The sequence below is a fragment of the Sardina pilchardus genome, chromosome 5, assembly GCF_963854185.1.
Source record: "Sardina pilchardus chromosome 5, fSarPil1.1, whole genome shotgun sequence".
Lineage (NCBI taxonomy): Eukaryota > Metazoa > Chordata > Actinopteri > Clupeiformes > Clupeidae > Sardina > Sardina pilchardus.
In genome coordinates this window covers 11868126-11886317 of record NC_084998.1, presented here as the reverse complement: position 1 = coordinate 11886317, position 18192 = coordinate 11868126, and the positions used below count along the sequence as shown (strand labels likewise).

Below are 18192 nucleotides of genomic sequence, written 5' to 3'. Positions count from 1 at the left end.
CAGCACTATCTGTCAGGTCATGATTCAATTCCTTCTTTCTTTTTCAGGATGTGTGTATACCTGATCTCATTAAACTTCTAGACATACTGGGAGACAATGGGGTAAATCAAAACATCTATTGCTGTAGTATATCTCTTACAGTTGTGTTTCTTTCACTTCATTTTAAATGATTAAATATCTTTGACCTGTGTCTTTTCTAACATTGTTTGTTGTGCGTTCTTTTCAGAACTTACGAAATGAAGAGCAAGTAGCCATTATTCAAGCAAGCACGGTGCTTTCTCTTGCTGAAAAGGTGTGTGAATTAGTTAATGAGTGAGTGAGTAAGAGAGAGAGAAAGAGAGAGAGAGAGAGAAAGTGTCTAAAGTGTAACACAGATTGAGAAAGATTACTGACAATCAGCAGCACCTGCTGTAACCTCTCTCACACTAACTCTCTGTTGCCCCCTAGTGGATACAGCAGATCGAGGGAACGGAGGCAGCACTACACCAGAAAATGATGGACCTGGAGCTCGAGATGGTGAGTCATGCTCTGGCGCCGGCTCTCAATCTCACTGACTCAGTTCAGTGCGGCCCACTTACTGCCCAGAATGGCAGTCTGAATGAATGAAGCAGTATTTCAGGCCTTGTGGAATATTCACAAACAGTAGGTAGAGATACAGTAAAGGGCGAGGCTATGCAGTATGCTTGTACTCTTCTTTATCCATAGCCGAGTTTGAATCCTGGGTTCATAGCTGGGCTTGCACTTGCCCAGTCATATAGAAGATCTTGAGTGAAATTCTTGGTTATATTAGCATAAATAACAAATGTAGAATTTTTTTTTTTTTTTTTTTTTTTTTTTGCTGGAAGGGGATTGTAAATTCATGTTAGAATTACCCTGACCACCTTTCGGAAGTTTGGAATGCTACACACCCACACACCTCTTTGATTAGGGAGAGATATTTTGATTTGCATGATACAGCAGGTAGAAATGCACTGAAACTTGCACTTCCATTTTTCATGAATGCACCAAGCATATTGCTACTAATAATAATGCATCATTTTATGGGCGTCTTTCTGGACACTCAAGGTCACCTTACAAAATCAACATTAAAACATTCAGTCAAGAAATACACAGAGACAGACTATACAAAACACTGATTTATATGCATAATAATACTACTAATAAAATAGGACAAAGAGGAAGGGTGTGTTTTTTACTGTGAAAGCAATCAGTTTTGACAATACAAGGTTGAAGGTTAAGTTCCCCTTGTAAAACCCAACCATTACAGACCACCATCTTTAACATCTGTAAATGGCTTTGGTGTTGTAGAACAAGCACACACTGTGTATGCACAATGTCTAGCCCCTGGGTTGTGTCCTGCTTATCATTTACAATCCTGTCCATGAATAACATATTCCATAGCACCATAACATATCAGGGGGGAAGTAGGTTGGTGGGCTATTACTGACAATGATGTTCTTTCTTAGGAAATGTTCTGCAAGCAGAAAGGTTACCTCGAAGAGGAGCTGGATTACAGAAAGCAGGCTTTGGACCAAGCTTACATGGTATACCATACAGTCTTTGTATCACTTCTTTATCTGGGTGTTCAGAACTTGATGATGATTTGGGGTACACTGGTATAGTGTTTTAATAATAATATAAAGCACAAGTATGTGTTTATCGTATGTGGGTGTTGTGTGGGAGAATATGTGCATTGCGGGATGTGTACTGTATGTGTCCATGCACTGTTAGTATGTGTGTGTGTGTGTGTGTGTGTGTGTGTGCATAAGTTCATTGTGAGTTAAATGTGTGTCTTTGTTTGTAATAGTCTTAGTAGGGGGCTATCTGATATGGAGGGGTACTGTAGAGGCAAAACAGTTCTTCACAGTTATTTGCTTTCATTATTGATTGACAAGCGGTTACAATCTTCCGCTGTGCTTACAGTATATGCACCTTTTTACTATTTGTTTTTTTCTTGTGGCGTAATGATTTTTAGAAGGTGTAAGATAATTATTTCTTACATCAATTCGCTAAACTTTAATTTTAAAGTTTAAAAGAACTGTCACATTACAACTACTGTAGCCATCAGAGCATAGCGACATTGCAACATGTCTGAGATGGCTTTTAGCTCCGTTACACTTGATTACCTCCGCCAAGGAGGTTATGTTTTCATCGGGGTTTGTTTGTTTGTCTGTCTGTCTGTTTGTTTCTTTCTTTGTTTGTCTGTTTCTTTGTTCTCAAGATAACTTAAAAAGTTATGGATGGATGTTGAGGAAATTTTCAGGGAAGGTCTGAAATGACACAAAGAAGAAACTATAACATTTGTTGGGAGTGATCCGTATCACCGTCTGGATCCAGTAGGCGGTTATGTTTTCGCTTGGCGGAGGTTTGCGCTCTCTGAGTGCTTTTTGAGTTAGATTTTAGTACAGCAGCGATTTTGCAATGCTAAGGCTCAACTAATTCCTGGGATATCCTAGCTTGGCAGCTAATGAGATGAAACTATAATGACAGGGCTTTGGCTGCAACCATCTATTTCTAAGGGCAGTTTGTCCTGTAAATTGAGAAATATGTCGATGTATGGCAGAAAGTAGTTTTACAAACTACAAACAGTTTAGGGGGGGCGCTGTGGCGCAGCAGACTACAGCGCTCGTACCATAAACGGGTCCGAGTGCCCACGGGGACCCAGGTTCGAATCCGGCCTGCGGTCTTGTCCCGATCCCACCCCATCTCTCTCTCCCACTTGTTTCCTGTCTACCTCTTCACTATCCTGTAATAATAAAGGCAAAAAGCTCCAAAAATATGCTTAAAAAAAAAAACTACAAACAGTTTCAGCTATCAAATCGTAGAAATGAACACAGCACAAGTGTTGCAACAGTGATATAAGAGGAAAAATGGATTTCATGCCATTTTAGTAGCATAAGGTAATTGCACTTCGAGTAGTAGCGCTTCTTGCCTGGACGTTATACCACTTCGAATGGGCATTAACTTTTGCTCCCCGAATCTTTTGCTGTCTGTTACTTACATTTGTATGTTTGTGTGTATGTATAGAGTATGCATGTGTGTGTGTGTGTGTGTGTGTGTGTGTACAGTATGTACTCAGGTGTACGTGTGTGTGCTGCTGACCTGCCTGTCTGTTCCTGAGTTGCACTCATTGATGCACTAATTGTGCTTTTTAATTTGTTGTTAGAATTGCTCTTAAAAGCTTAAATGTGTTACCATAATGTAAGTCGCTTTGGTTAAAAAGCGTCAGCCAAATATAGTGTAATGTAATGTTCCTGTCTGTTCCCAATAGCAAATCCAGGAGCTGGAATCCCGAATCTTGTGCTGTCCGTTACTTACATTTGTATGTTTGTGTATATGTATGTATAGAGTATGCATGTGTGTGTGTGTGTGTGTGTGTGTGTGTGTACAGTATGTATTCAGGTGTACGTGTGTGTGCTGCTGACCTGCCTGTCTGTTCCTGAGTGGTTGTGGTTTTTCATTTGTTGTTAGAATTGCTCTTAAAAGCTTAAATGTTTTACCATGTTGTAAGTCGCTTTGGTTAAAAAGCGTCAGTGTAATGTAATGTTCCTGTCTGTTCCCAATAGCAAATCCAGGAGCTGGAGGCCACCCTGTACAACGCCCTGCAGCAGGACAAGGTGATCAAGTATGGCGAGCCGCTGACGGACACGCAGAAGGACGAGCTGCGCACCGCCGTGGAGAAGCTCCGCAGACAGATGCTGCGCAAGAGCCGCGAGTACGACTGCCAAGTGCTGCAGGAGCGCATGGAGCTGCTGCATCAGGCACATCAGGTACACACACGCGCGCACACACACACACACACACACACACACACACACACACACACACACACACACACACATACGCGCACATACATACACACACGCACGCACACACACAGGCACACATGCGCACACATACAGTAGACAAACATACTCTCAGACATGCATTCACTCAGTATGAGCCTGAGCTAAACGCCAACGTCATTGCCATGAGACTTCAGTATTCAGAAATTGTTCACATTTATGTATTAATTGCACCTTGTCCCCTACAAATAAAATTGAAATTAAATTAAATTAAATTCAATTTAAAAAAGTTGAAGCCTACTGTCACTGCACTATGTTATGGTAGGAAGACAAGGCCTTACAACAAGCGCATTCACATACGTCGCTACTCGCCCATCTCTGAGCTAGAACTGTCAATGGAATGTGAATGTGTTCTAGCGGAATGTGGCCAGGACAGGCGATGCGAGGACTAGCGATGCGATGTGGGCGGGTACGGAGATAAAATAATTTAAACTTTCAGCGATGCGAGTGAAGCGAGTGAAGTGAGTACCAAATCAGAATGTAGAATAGAGATGATTGACAGTTAACGGACATGTTTGCAGCATAGACTGTACCGACGCTGGCAGCAGGTATTTTTTCCTGCCAGCGAGTAGAATTTCGGCGAGAAGCGAGGAGCGATGGGCGAGTAGCGACGTATGTGAATGCCCCTTAAAGCTCACAACAAGTCTAGGGTTGTAATGTGTTGCCCAGATAAGACCCAAGTCCCTAACCTAGGTGTGTGTGATAGCGTGGAAGTCAAGAGCAAATTTATAGTGAATGGAATGCAAGAGGACAGCAGTTTACAAGGATGACCAGCCAGCATGTGAATCTCATATCTCCAGTGTTCACAAGATGCAGGGAAAACTCCAAAACTAGGACAAAAACAAAAACAGACCCAAACACAAAGGAAATCCCAACTGGTGTTCTAAGGCTGAAACAAAGAGGCGCCGGTAGACCCACAAGCAGGCCAGTCGTACCATGCCAAACCTTTTAGTTTTCTCCATTGAAGTTGTGCCATGGCTTTACATAGCTAGTCAGTAGCCACCAGGTCAAAGAAACAAACATACACAATTCCACCATTGTGGAGAGCATGTACTGTATGATGTATAATGACTAATGTTGGCTACTTCATGGTCAGGTCTTTCAAAAAAATGTGTTAAGCCTACCTCTGCTACACTCAAACAATAGCTGAAAGCGTTTATGAGGCAGCCCTGCTGTAAGCTAGATGCACAGTGTGAAAAATGTCATGTTCAAATATTGCAGTACTTTAATTTGTCAACAGAGGGCGTCCTAACTCACCCATTCTGTCAGAGCCACACAGAAGAGAGAGAGAGAGAGTGTGTGGCTGTGTCTCCAACCGCATACTTCTATCAGTACACTGCTAGTGTGCACTGCGCGCTTACTTCCGTAGTGCCCTTGTTTAGATGGTTAGTGTTGTCCCAGTATCTGCACTGATACTTAAATTAAGTATTTGAAGTGTGCAAGTAGGCAGTTTGAGACCGTGAAATCTGACCTATCTGAAATCTGAGCTACCGCCACCCTCTCTCTCATCATATGGCCAAACTTTTAAGGATATTTCCAAAAGTATCCTGTCAGTAGTTTAAAGGGATAGTTCGGATTTTAAGACACGAAGTTGTATGGGTTCCCTGTCAGCAACGTAGTGCATCAGCACTGACTTACCTCCGACAGCGTCCTGTGAGCCGAGATCCAGCCGGTTTTTGATCGTTTTTGATGCCGGACTATTTTCTTCAGCAAGTTTCTGGGGTCACGAAAGTAAAGTGTTTTTCTTCTCAAAACCATATGCGTTCAACAGAGTGATATATTTGCACCACAAAAACGTTGTCCAGCTGTCAGTAGCGCGCAGTGATAGGAATCGCGAAAAATAAGTAAGTGATAACGAGGTTTGAATTTTTCCTGGACAACGTTTTTGTGGTGCAAATATATCACTCTGTTGAACGCATATGGTTTTGAGAAGAAAAACACTTTACTTTCGTGACCCCAGAAACTTGCCGGACTACTTTCTTCAGCATCAAAAACGATCTAAAACCGGCTGGATCTCGGCTCACAGGACGCTGTCGGGGGTAAGTCAGTGCTGATGCACTACGTTGCTGACAGGGAACCCATACAACTTCGTGTCTTAAAATCCGAACTATCCCTTTAATATAGTTGCAAGCGAATAAACAATCGGTTTATCAAAACATGTATGCCCCCCCAATACAAATGGAAATAATGCATGCTAATGGAGAAATGGAGGTTGCAACCATATGTCTCATTTCCACAGAGGATACGTGATCTGGAGGATAAAACCGACATCCAGAGGAGACAGATCAAAGACCTTGAGGAAAAGGTAAGACAGGTGGAGTGATAGTGGCCTCTGCTGCATCCTCCTTTTCCTTAGTGTTTCAGGCTGGCAAGTGTTAGTAGTGGTATTACTCTCAAAGAGCTCACACAGAGTCAGTGAAGATCACTAGATAGCAGCAATGGGCACTCCTAGGAGTTTGCCTAGATTTGCCATAGGAAGAATAAGGATTGCCATATTGCCTTGAACCATTAAACATACTGTACATGATTTGATCCCATAATAAGTTGTAAATAACTAACTGAATTTGAACAACTTTCTACAATAGAGTTCTGAAATAGAATAGTATCTAGTTGATTATGTGATCCAATTCCACCTCATCTCTATGATCAAATCATGTTTCTCATGTTTGTTGGAATTAACACCGTAAAACATACAATGCATTTCAAGTGAATAAGGAATAATAATGTATCACTGCTGAAAAAGTAGAGAGATCCGAGGCACTCAAAAAATGATGCATATGAAAAGTTTTTATTTTCGACTACTTAAACATGCACCGAAGAGCACCAAAACAGGATTTACACCTTGTAGCACTCCAAAACAGACCTGTTTTTTTGACTAATGTATCACTGCTATTGATCTTCAAACTAGTCTTCCCCTAACTGCTTATGTGCAATATCTGTGTGTCTTTCAAATGTGTTTTCCGACTAACATCTGTGTTATTTCCCCTCTTTGTTTTCTCTCATCTGTCTTTCCATTTCTGTTTACTTTCTACTGCTTCCTCTCTCTCTCTCTCTCTCTCTCTCTCTCTCTTTCTATCTTCAGTTTTTATTTTTGTTTTTATTCTTTTCTCTTGCCTTTATCCTTTGGCCTTGATGTCTGCTCAGGTAAGTTCTGAGATGTTCTCTAAACATCTGCTGAACATTCTCGACTGCATCACCATTCTATCTGCTCCCTTGTGTCACCGGTCTTTCACGCTTTCAGTAATCTCACTAGCTATGAATGTTTGAACACTTGACTTGAACCCTGGTCTCATAGGACCAAACAAAACCAGGTCATAAATATGTAATAGCAGATGCCCTGTCCTGTTATTTGTTACCATGACAGTTGGTGTCTGGCATTTCATCATCGTTGCATCACCACATTACAAGCACACCATCATTAGGTTTAAGTGGACCATGCTCTGCTACCGACATGAGCGAGTGCACCGATTCTGTCACTTGCGCAGGGACACTAGAGCCGAAATCTTCACATGACAAGCTTTCAATAAATAATGGATTTTATTGAGCAGCAGCACCAACAAAAATGAAAACTGAACTGCAATCAGGCCAATGGCAGTGATAGGGTTTGGTGCTCGTGTGTGTGAGGGTTGTGTTTAAAACAAGGTAATCGAAGTAGCCAAACATCAGAAGCGGAGTGCGCTGCGCTCATGTTGGCGCAGTTGTGCGGTTGGCTAGCTCTCTGCTAATCTCCCAATTAGTCTGATTAGTGGAGAAACGCTAGTCTGACTCCACCCCACCAGTATCTCGGTTCATTGTCCCACTGAGGTCTGGAAGTGGTCTTCCTATCAACGCTTCATTGTCCTTTCCCTCAGACACTGGGATAGAAAAATCAATCTGCGACCAGACGAGATGTTACAGTTTGGAAATGAAAGGGGCTGTGGCAGAGCTAGATGAAGCAATGAAGTAGTAGTAGCAATGCCAGCAGCCACCAAAGACTTCCAGCTGCAAAAGCGAATACATTTATCGCAGATGTTGCTGACATTGTGTCTGTTGGTAAAAATATTGTATACCAAAGTGAAGCATGAGATCCAGTCACGAAGAAGTACAATCAGGATACAGGGTTTAATTACAGCTGTACAGGAGAGAGGCACACACGAAGCACAGGGTACTCCAGAATATGCGTCTCTGATTTGATAGAGAATTATACATGGTTTAAATACACAACAGCAAAGGATAGATAATCATACAACAACAGCGGAAAACTTCAGGAGATACTCAATCTACTTTAACCTGTGGTTGTTGACGTGAACGCGCCCCTGACGCATTATGTTATTGATGTTTAGGAACAGTGCAGATATCATAGACATACAGGGTCATTAGAATCATTCTTTTAGTGTGTCAAAGTGACCCACTAGTGAGAAAGACCAAGCTTTAAATCACACATTGGAATATGGGCCTAATGCAGACATTAAACCACATATTAGAATATTAAACTGAATGATCAATTCCATTTTCTCTCAGTCCTTAGTGCCAAAACAGCCTGCTTATTATCAGTTTGAAAAGGTTAGTGTTGAAGTACAAAGTAATTATAGAAATCCCCGATCATTCAAATTGGTCTGGCTGGTCTAATGATTTTAAAGTTGATACTGTAAGGTGATGTTTACGCCAATTAGGATGCCACAGTTGGAAATATTCTGCTGTGAAGCTTCTGCGGTGGTTCCCAGAAGCTATTCACAGGTGTGGTGGAAGGGGTGGAAGGGGTGGATGGCTGTGATGAAACCAGGCTAGATGAACACTCCATCACTTCAGCTCTGCTCATTCATGCATATTGTCATAGAAACACAATTTGTGTATTATTGGATGTGCTGTCTTGTGTGTTGACTGTCCGGTAGAACTTACACCAGGTCTTCTCTTCTCGCAGTCAAACAGGCATCCCGTAGATCATGTTTGCAGCAGCAGCGGCAGCATCTCCCCGGTGAAGACCCAGGCCTTACTCATGGCTCTTAATGTTGTGTGTGGACGGAGGTGGCGTATGTTCAAATGGACTCAGTCTGGACCCTCTGAGATGTTTTTTATTTGGGACCCTTCTACGAGATTCCACTGTGTGACTGTGCTGGACATTAGCTCCTCCTGGGAGCTTTCTGCGACTACTGTGGAATTACTGGGAACAGACCTTCAGCTTGAAGCCTCTCAACCTCTTTCTTCTTCTCTATCTCTCAATCTGTTTGATATACATAGACAGACAGACAGACAGGCACACACACACACACACAAACACTTAACAAATACACATACACAAAACCATACACAATCGCTCACACAGTGTCAGAAACCAAAGTCTCTGCCATGCAGGGGAACACCATTGCCACCTGAAAAGAGGTAGAAGGTTCCACAACACCAGACCAACACACTGGATCCTCTCTCTCTCTCTTTCCTTCCTTCCCTCTTTCTTTCTTTCTTTCTTTCTTTTTCCCTGTCCAGTCCTTTCTTCCTCGCTCCCTTCCTTTCTCTCTCTCTCTTCTGCTCAGATTTCTCCCATGTACTCTCTCTCCTTCAGAAGAGGAAAAAGACACATAATAGACGCCGATGCAACCCCTCCAGCCCTATTCATGTTCAGGGGCCCTTCAGACTCAGGTCCTCCGCCCCCACCATCCGTTTCATCCCCAGAGACAGGACACAGCGGAGGCCTCTCCTCAGCCTGCTAGGAAGCATGCCAGATGGGACAATGGGGGGTGGGGGGGGGGGGGGGGGGTAGAGAGGGGTGGTCTGATAACAAACTCTTCACCCACCGACCAGACCACCTCCAGTCCCAAGCCTACAGGGTGCTTCAGAGAACCACCCGTGTCCTTTTATTTTTTAAAGAAATCAAATAGATCTGATGGATGGGTTTTTTTTTTTTTAAAGACAACCCCAGGAAATCATTGTGTAGAAATATTTGAGACTTATACCCTCTCAATTGGTTTGTAATTTATATATATGTACACATATATAAATTACATGTAATTATGTTTGTTGATATGTACATGTTGTCTGAAATCTTCCTCTATTTGCCTTTATTTCTGTGAGTACTGATCTTCTGTCTGCAGCTTGAACAATAGAATTGCAAAGCAGTTTATACCCGTCTTTAGTATAAATTGCCCTGTTTATTGTGGTGACAGCTGCAAACAAACTTTTCTTTCCCCAGTTCCTCTAAGAGCCGTAATGCCCCGACTCAATGCTTCTCCTAACTTAACCCCCACCCCCACCCCAGCCCCCAACCCCCCAAACAGACATACAGACATACAGTACACACACACACTCACACACATACACACACACACACATTTCTACTTGTTACTGATGACGAAATGTTCTGTAGCCTGCCATTAGAGGGTCCTCTGATTGGTTTGTACTGAATGCTCTGGCTCCCTTTAAAGCTCAGATCCGTCTTGTAAATACGTCTGGGCTTTGTATGTTGTCTCTTTAGGTTCAGCGAACTAACCTGACAAAAAAAAAAAAACACTTTACTAATACCTCTACAGGCATGACCTGACTTGGTTTGTTAAGTTTTGCACCTCAAAAATCTTGGATGCAACAGACATGTCTCTCTCTGGCTCTCTGACATTCCCCACAGTGTTGCCGTCCCATAGCAATACTTCAGAACTCCTCGTCCTTTATGCCGTCCCTTAGCAATATGGCGAGCTGTTTTATCCTACAACACAGTGACCTTTACTCACTTAATAGTGTAGTTTTACTAACAATGCTAATTTAAGACATCTGTACTGCAAGACAGTCATAAGTTATATCCAAAATTTCGACAATTTAAATCCGAGAGGTCATAATTAAAATCATAGTTTTCCATGAGATATTTTTTATTAGTGATGCATTGCCATCACCAAATTCCACGGTTTCACCAATAATTCAAATTTCCACTTATAAAATCTTACATGACGGAGATCTGCAGATTAATTCCCAGTATTCCCAACTCAAAGTTCCTATCTTTAATGTAGAAAGAATTCCAGGTGTATATATCCACAATTTCACTTCAATTAGTAGTAACACAAGTTAAGGAGATCAATTCACAAATGTCTGTTTGTTAAGTGCACGTGAAGTGCATTTAGATGGGATAGTCGTTATGTTGTGATTGAAGTGAAAGGTTGTTGATATTTTAACTCAACAACCAATCAAGTAACTCCCTTCCCTTCCATGCTCCTGAAGCAGCATGTTGATTGGCTGAAATAGTGTATTTTCTGAAATTCTTTTCAATTTAGAGCCACAAAGGGATAACAATTTGCAAAAAGACTAAATGACTAACATCTTTTAAATTCCAGGTTATATTCATGGTCAACACTGAACCATGGAACCCAGAGTACAGAACTGAACTGGACACTGAAATGTGGAACTCTTGAACACACACGCACACACACACACACACACACACAGAGGAGTGGATGCATAAATAAATTAATCATAAAGTCTTAATTCTGGTCATGCCTCACAGTGTTCATTTAATACTGTTTGCATATTGTGTATTTTTAGTGCCACACAAGCCATTCAAAATACAGCATCAGCCATGTAGGAAAAATATATCAATTCCAGATTCCAATTGTTTTAAAGTGGTCCCAATCCCAAGACATAAGACAGCTCCAGACATGACAGCTTACATCAGCCATGGTCTGCGATGACCAATATGGATTGTATATGGTCAAAGTTTGAAGTACCCATGCAAAATCTCAAGATTTTGGGGTATTGTGCTGTGCCTTCCACTCTCCGTATCCCTAATTCGAGGCCCTTCCATTCTACCCCCTTCTGAGATCAGACCAGTGGGTTTTGCCCTGTGTCGTATGGCCATACGTGAGGAAAGCCTGAGCTAGTCAACTTCATGAACCTCAGGTGAGCTCACGGTAATGAGCAATGAAAACCTGTCCCCCTTGCCTCCAACAACCCTGCTGTTCTCCCCAGCCCTTATTCTAGGCCCTATTACTCTAATCACCCCAATTGTTAGAGGGGGTCTGGAGCTGAGGCCATCAGGGGGTAGTCTTGGGGGAATGGCAGCCTGTCATGGTGTCTTGGGTGGACAGACCTGATGCAGGCAAGACCCTCCGGGCGGTTCCGGTGGTTTGCGGCCAGAACATTTGGGTGGTTTGAGAGGACGGCTGGAATGTAGACCGGACCATCAGGGCAGCACGGGAGGATGACGACAGGGCTGGCGAGAGATGTCGCTCTAAATGGCAGCCTGGCAGCAGAGTAGGACAGTGATCCAAACTGGACTTGGGGCTGGGATCCAGCCTGGACTAGGGACTGTGTTCCCGACTCGGACAGGGCTTGGGAATGGCATCCGGATCAATCAGGGTCCGGATCGGACTTGGGAGTAGGCAAGGACGGGGCAGGCGCTGGATTGGACCAGGGAGATGGTGATGAAGAGCTGGGTGCTGGAGAACACGATGAAGAACAGGAGCAAATACAGAATGTATGCCATTACATAGCCAAGACAGGAAAGAATCGAACAGCAAAGCTTATCTGGTTACTGATGTCTTTTCACACTTTCGGAATTAGGTTCTTCTGCTTTCATTCACTGTCAGAAACTTCTTTATGACTGAAATGATGGTGGACTTCAGATTCAGGAACATGCTCACAAATGCAGTTAAAGAATACTTCCTGTTGTCTTTGCCCAAGTTGGTAAAAGTGCCCTAAAGCAATTAAAAAGTCACGACCCCACCCAACTGAAAGAGAATTATGATTACCATCTCTCGAAAAAACTTAAAGGTTGACTAAGTTGCAGATATCATGCCTCTGTTTTGATAGGCAAAATAAAGAGCAGCTAGTCTGGAAAGGCATAGCATGTCATAATACAAAGACATGATGAGAGATCGTAAAAGATCGAGAGATCGTAGCAGATAGTAAATCTGCTAAATGAGAATGATGGGAAAATTATTGATGATACATGATGGAGTGAGTCAGCCAAACACAGGGTATGGCTGCTGCCATCTAGTGGCCTTAAGCAGCAATGAGAGTATAATCCAATGTTACTACATTAATGGCTAGAGCCTCATTCATGTAATTACACTTAAATGCACACAAATAATTACAGAAGACAGAATGTTGAGGTACTTTTTTCATACATGATATACTCGTCGTTAATTTTGTCATCCAATGGGAAATCAACAGGCAACCCACCACTAATGCTACAACATATACTACAGATACTACATATCTGTTCTGTTCTGTTCTTCTGTACTAGGATAGAGAGGAGCCGGACATGGATTGGATTTGCCACAGGCTACAAGGGAGATGAAAAGGGAGTCTGTAACTTCTGAATAGAGTCCACTTAGAGCGAGGACAGGGAGGTCAGTCTCAGTCTCAAACATGCCAAGGGACATGCATTTAACATGTTAAGAATACAGTGTGTTTGGCATGGTCTGTTGTCAAAGGATTTTAAATAAATGCAAATGTGAATTTGTCAGTGGTTGTTTATTGTAGGCCTAACATGGTGAGATATGAATTAGATTAACATAACAATTGTGTTGACCTTTTATTTCTCTAGCACTCTGGAAATGATTGAGTACTTCTTCTATGACAACAATCAGAGAATTCCAGCAAAGGACAATCTTAGATTCTAGCGTTCTAAAACTTTTCCACTAAAATCACTGCGGTTGTTACACTGTCTGTTTAGCCAACACGAAGCATATTAAATGTCAAGTGCATTTAAATTCACTGTCTGTTTGCTAATTGGTCAAGATTATTCTACCACAAGATCAATATCTCCTGTGGACCAGATACATTTGTAGCCTATAATTACGGAAGTGCAGAGCACATGTTTATGTGTATTAAAAATCATTTGACATATCCAAGTTGAAATGAATCCATGATGACAAATTTACTCTCATGAGGGAAAATCTTTTGAACGTCCCAAAAGGAGATGCATTAGATTAGTCAGCTCTGATAGGTTTGAAGAGGTTTGTTGACATACTGCAGAAGCGAATAGCCCAAAATACCCAGCCTGCCGACAAGCACTGCTGATACATTAACTTTTAAAAAAAGAAATAGAGAAAAAAGCTAGTCTGGTTTTAACGAGGCACTGGCCAACCGTGTGAATGACTCATGTCATATGTAGTGATGCGCGGTTCAGCCCATTACCCGCGGATATCCGCGGGTTTACCCGCGGGTCGGGCGGATTTTGGTAGGCCTAATAGTTTTTTCTAAATATTGCGGGTGGGTCGGGTCAAAAAAGTAAAAATGCACATTTCTCACTTGTTAACTTCCGACATATTAGGTGGCGATGCGCCTGCAATACAGGAGGTGTGGTCGAGCGCAAAACATAATTTCTCCTAAATTCAGCACCCAATTGCGCCATGCGTGACTGACTGAAAAAGTCAATCGCGCATTCGCTACTTTATGGACATGGAGCCTAATGATCTGGGATATCGAAGGTTGTGCACAATGCGAGAACACCTCGCTTCTGTCATAGGCTACACGAATAAACAGCTGTGCTTGTTAAATGCTTGGCAGTGTTAAACGCAAAAGTAGGCTAGCCTATGAAGTTGCAAGGGGAAATATGAATGGCAACTTGTTATGAAGATGAGATTTACTATGTCTAGGCTGCAGATTATGAATGGTGTGGAGGAGCGCAGATTGTCAAAATGACCGATCATTGTAACCCGCTGTTGTCCTCATGTGGGCTAATTAGGCTAGGAAAGACGTTAAATGCGTTTTTTCCTTTCCGCGGGTCGGGTCGGATTTGGGTCACAATTCGAACATATTTTTGCGGATTGGGCGGGGCGGTTTGGATCTCCTGAAAAGTCGGGTTGGGGCGGGTTTTAAAAAAAGCCCACCCGCGCATCACTACTAGCTATGTCTAGGCTGCAGATTATGAATGGTGTGGAGGAGCGCAGATTGTCAAAATGACCGATCATTGTAACCCGCTGTTGTCCTCATGTGGGCTAATTAGGCTAGGAAAGACGTTAAATGCGTTTTTTCCTTTCCGCGGGTCGGGTCGGATTTGGGTCACAATTCGAACATATTTTTGCGGATTGGGCGGGGCGGTTTGGATCTCCTGAAAAGTCGGGTTGGGGCGGGTTTTAAAAAAAGCCCACCCGCGCATCACTATCATATAGGCTATTAGACTAGCTTCATAGAATTGTGTGTGCTGTAGGTGACAGTAGGCCCACTTGTCAGTTATTATTAAGATGGGTCTCAAAAAGACCATACTCTTCTTCATGTGGCAGTCATGAGGTAGGGGAGACCGGGGCTGGTTGGCACACTTTTTACTCTTAGTCATATTTCTCTGTCATACATTGCTTTAAAACTCCGAAACTATGATACAATGAAAGGTTTAGATCTCAGTTAAAAATCAGGCACATGCACTGTTGGTTAATTATCCCTTGCTTTCATTTATATATGATTAAAAGGGCGTTGCACAGTTGTGCCAACCTGCCCCAGCACGGGGTTGGTTGGCACATGTAGGTGGGGTTGGTTGGCACACATTTAAACTGCTGTGTTCTGTAGGAAATAGTATCAAAGAACACATAGGCTATTCAATAATAACTGAATACTGAATCTTTCAAATATGATTTACTGTAGGATAATGGAACATTCTAATTTTATAGTCAAAAGGGAGTAAATTGTATCATATTGTGATATCATATTATTATATGTCTATTCATATAGGCTACATAACACACATTTAACAAGTAAAATAATGAAATACAATCTATTTTCTATTATTGATCTATATATTGATCATATAATGACACATAGGCTAAGCCTGATATAAAATAAGCCTGTATCAACAACTTTTGTGGTAATTCTAATAGGCTGCATAATAACTACTATAGGCCTACTACCTACTAGCCTAGGCTACTACTAAATAGTAGTAGTAATAATAATAATATTGTTTCTATTAGTATTATTGTTATTATTAGTTAGTATTATATGTAGAATATGTCTTAATTGTATAATATTAGTAATAATATAATAATAATAGGCTTCAATACATGTGCCAACCAACCCCGAAATAAGTGTGCCAACCTGCCCCGTCCACATTAGCACAGAACTTTTGACACAAATCATGTTAGTCTGTTAGCATCAAACATCACAGGATTTCAAACTTAATATCAAATTATAGCTAGATCCCCTATCTATCAATTGCAATATTTAAATGTTTCTGTCCCTAACTATCACCTTTCTAGAATGAATTTAGTGGGAGGTGCATATTCTTAGTTTTGACGTCACAAAATCAAAAAGTTTCCCTCACCTCAAGAGTTAATGACTTTCAAACTTCTTACTTAAGTGGACTAACTATACTCAAAATAGGCATCATGCCAGTGTTTGAATTTTGTAGCTGGACCCTCTAGGGGCCTGGAGAATAAGCGTGTGCCAACCTGCCCCTGTGCCAACCAGCCCCGGTCTCCCCTAATGCGGAAACTTATTGCTAAATACTTTTTAGGATCCTTTAGGAGCAATTTAGAAATCCTTCTCAATTGCCTCATGACATGTGAATGGAGGCTGCCAACTTGATATTTTTGCACTTGTGTGATGACGAGGCTATTTTATTAGGCCCCTTTTGTTAGGCTGACACTCACATCAGTGGGTGCCTCACATCAGGAATGCAAAAGAAAATTGATAATGTTAAGAAAATAATACCATAACTTTTTAAAGAAGAAGACTTGCAGGCAAGATAAGGGAGAACAGGAGAACAGCACACCAGTTGTATAAATAACTAAATAAATAAATATGTTTAGATTGTAATTATATACAATATAGGAGCATAATGAAAAGTACATTAACCCTTTGTGGACGGCCCATTGAAATATGGTTCGATTTCGAACCATGACGTGTTCGCCGTGTTTGAATCACGCATTTAACCTCACCGATGAAAAAAACCATGTAGATACGTTGTCAACAGCTAGCCAATCACTGTCAAGTAGTTTAGTTCGTTTTGATAGCCTATTGGCTTAGTTTTATGTCATTTTACATCTTGTGATTGCCCCGCCTCCGATACTTCCGCGTTCGGCTCATTCGCGGCTGTTCAATGAATAAACATGTCGGACCATACATATCGACAAGTCCGTTTTTCAGCTGCTGAGGTGGCAGAAATGTGTTGTCAACACATAAATGATGACAATAGCAGTGAAGACAGTGAAATAGGTGGCTTATCTAGTGGAAAAGAGTACAAGTTGGACCGTGAACTGGATGAAGACTTTCGTGACTCTGACTCCGACGACGACTAGCTGCTGCTACGGCGACAACAACGTGAGTAAACAATAAAGTTCTTGAAACTCAATATTGTATTTTACTACTACTTACACTACTTACAGCTTCATAAAACCTTATATTTTCGTGTGATAACACTCTGAGTAGACTGTGCCTTTTGTATGGTGTGTTTTTTGTCTGTCACAACTGAAAGAAATCGCGCCTCGTGTTTGTTTATTTTTGATCGCGCTTTATATACTCGCGGGTAAATTATTCGCTCTTTGCCAACATTGTAGTGTTGCTAGCATATTCTATGGGCATGTCTGGATGAAGAGCTGAATATAGGATGGAAGGAATAAATAAATATCAGTGTTACTCGTTCTGTTTAGTTCCAGAAATGTCTATTTGTGCTCCCTATAAGAAAGTAATGGCATATAAGAAAGGCATGCCTAGTAGGCCTAATTAGCAACCTTCTCTGACTGAAAGTAGCCTTGACCTAGGTGTTGAACATTGAACTTGTTTTTTTTTCTCTCAACTTCTAGACAGAAAGCCTAATGACATTTAGTAAGTAAGCAACCTTTCTGCTACAACCTTTTCTGACTGAATCTAGCTTTGACCTAGGTTGTAAACAACTTTACTTTTTTTTCCATCTCAACTTCTAGAAAGAAAATAATGACATGTAGTCAGTAGCAACTTTTCTGCTACAACCTTTTCTGACTGAAATTAGCCTTGACCTAGGTTGTGAACAACTTGTCTTGTTTTTTTTTTTTATCTCAACTTTTAGAACTCAACATTCTCCTGGTTCTGCCACCGACTCAGAGGAGGATGACCCTGACCCTTGAACCTGAAAGGACCAGAAGGAATGCCAGAGCGACCGTGCCCAGGGAGAGCTGCACATCCAGTGAATCAACCTGTTGTCCAGACATATAGCTATGATGATCCAGACATGCTCAACCAGTTGCCATCTGTCCGTCCTGTACGCCAGCCTGGCATTCACCTAGATGTACAAGTAACACGAGGTACCATGACCAAAGCCATAGATTTTTAAAAACTTTTTTCTACAGATGCCCTCCTGCTACAAATGCACCTACACAAATGCTTATGCCTGGGAGGAAATCCTCAGAAAGCCCTATTATGGTGGCACAGATGGTACAAGGAAAGAAACCAGTCCAGATGAATTGGCACGACTGATGGCCCT

At 41.8% G+C, this 18192-nt stretch overlaps 1 protein-coding gene across 1 annotated transcript in view; it reads left to right on the top strand.

Annotated features, from left to right (window-relative positions):
* Positions 1 to 8878, top strand: part of jakmip2 (janus kinase and microtubule interacting protein 2) — a 41555-nt gene extending 32677 nt beyond the window's left edge. The window contains exons 15-22 of the mRNA XM_062535590.1: positions 48 to 101; positions 227 to 292; positions 448 to 516; positions 1467 to 1544; positions 3567 to 3770; positions 6085 to 6150; positions 6928 to 6989; positions 8746 to 8878. Of these exons, the coding sequence (XP_062391574.1) occupies positions 48 to 101; positions 227 to 292; positions 448 to 516; positions 1467 to 1544; positions 3567 to 3770; positions 6085 to 6150; positions 6928 to 6978 (588 nt within the window). The 3' untranslated portion in view covers positions 6979 to 6989; positions 8746 to 8878. The remainder of the gene's footprint in view (positions 1 to 47; positions 102 to 226; positions 293 to 447; positions 517 to 1466; positions 1545 to 3566; positions 3771 to 6084; positions 6151 to 6927; positions 6990 to 8745) is intronic.
* The last annotated feature ends 9314 nt before the right edge of the window (positions 8879 to 18192 follow it).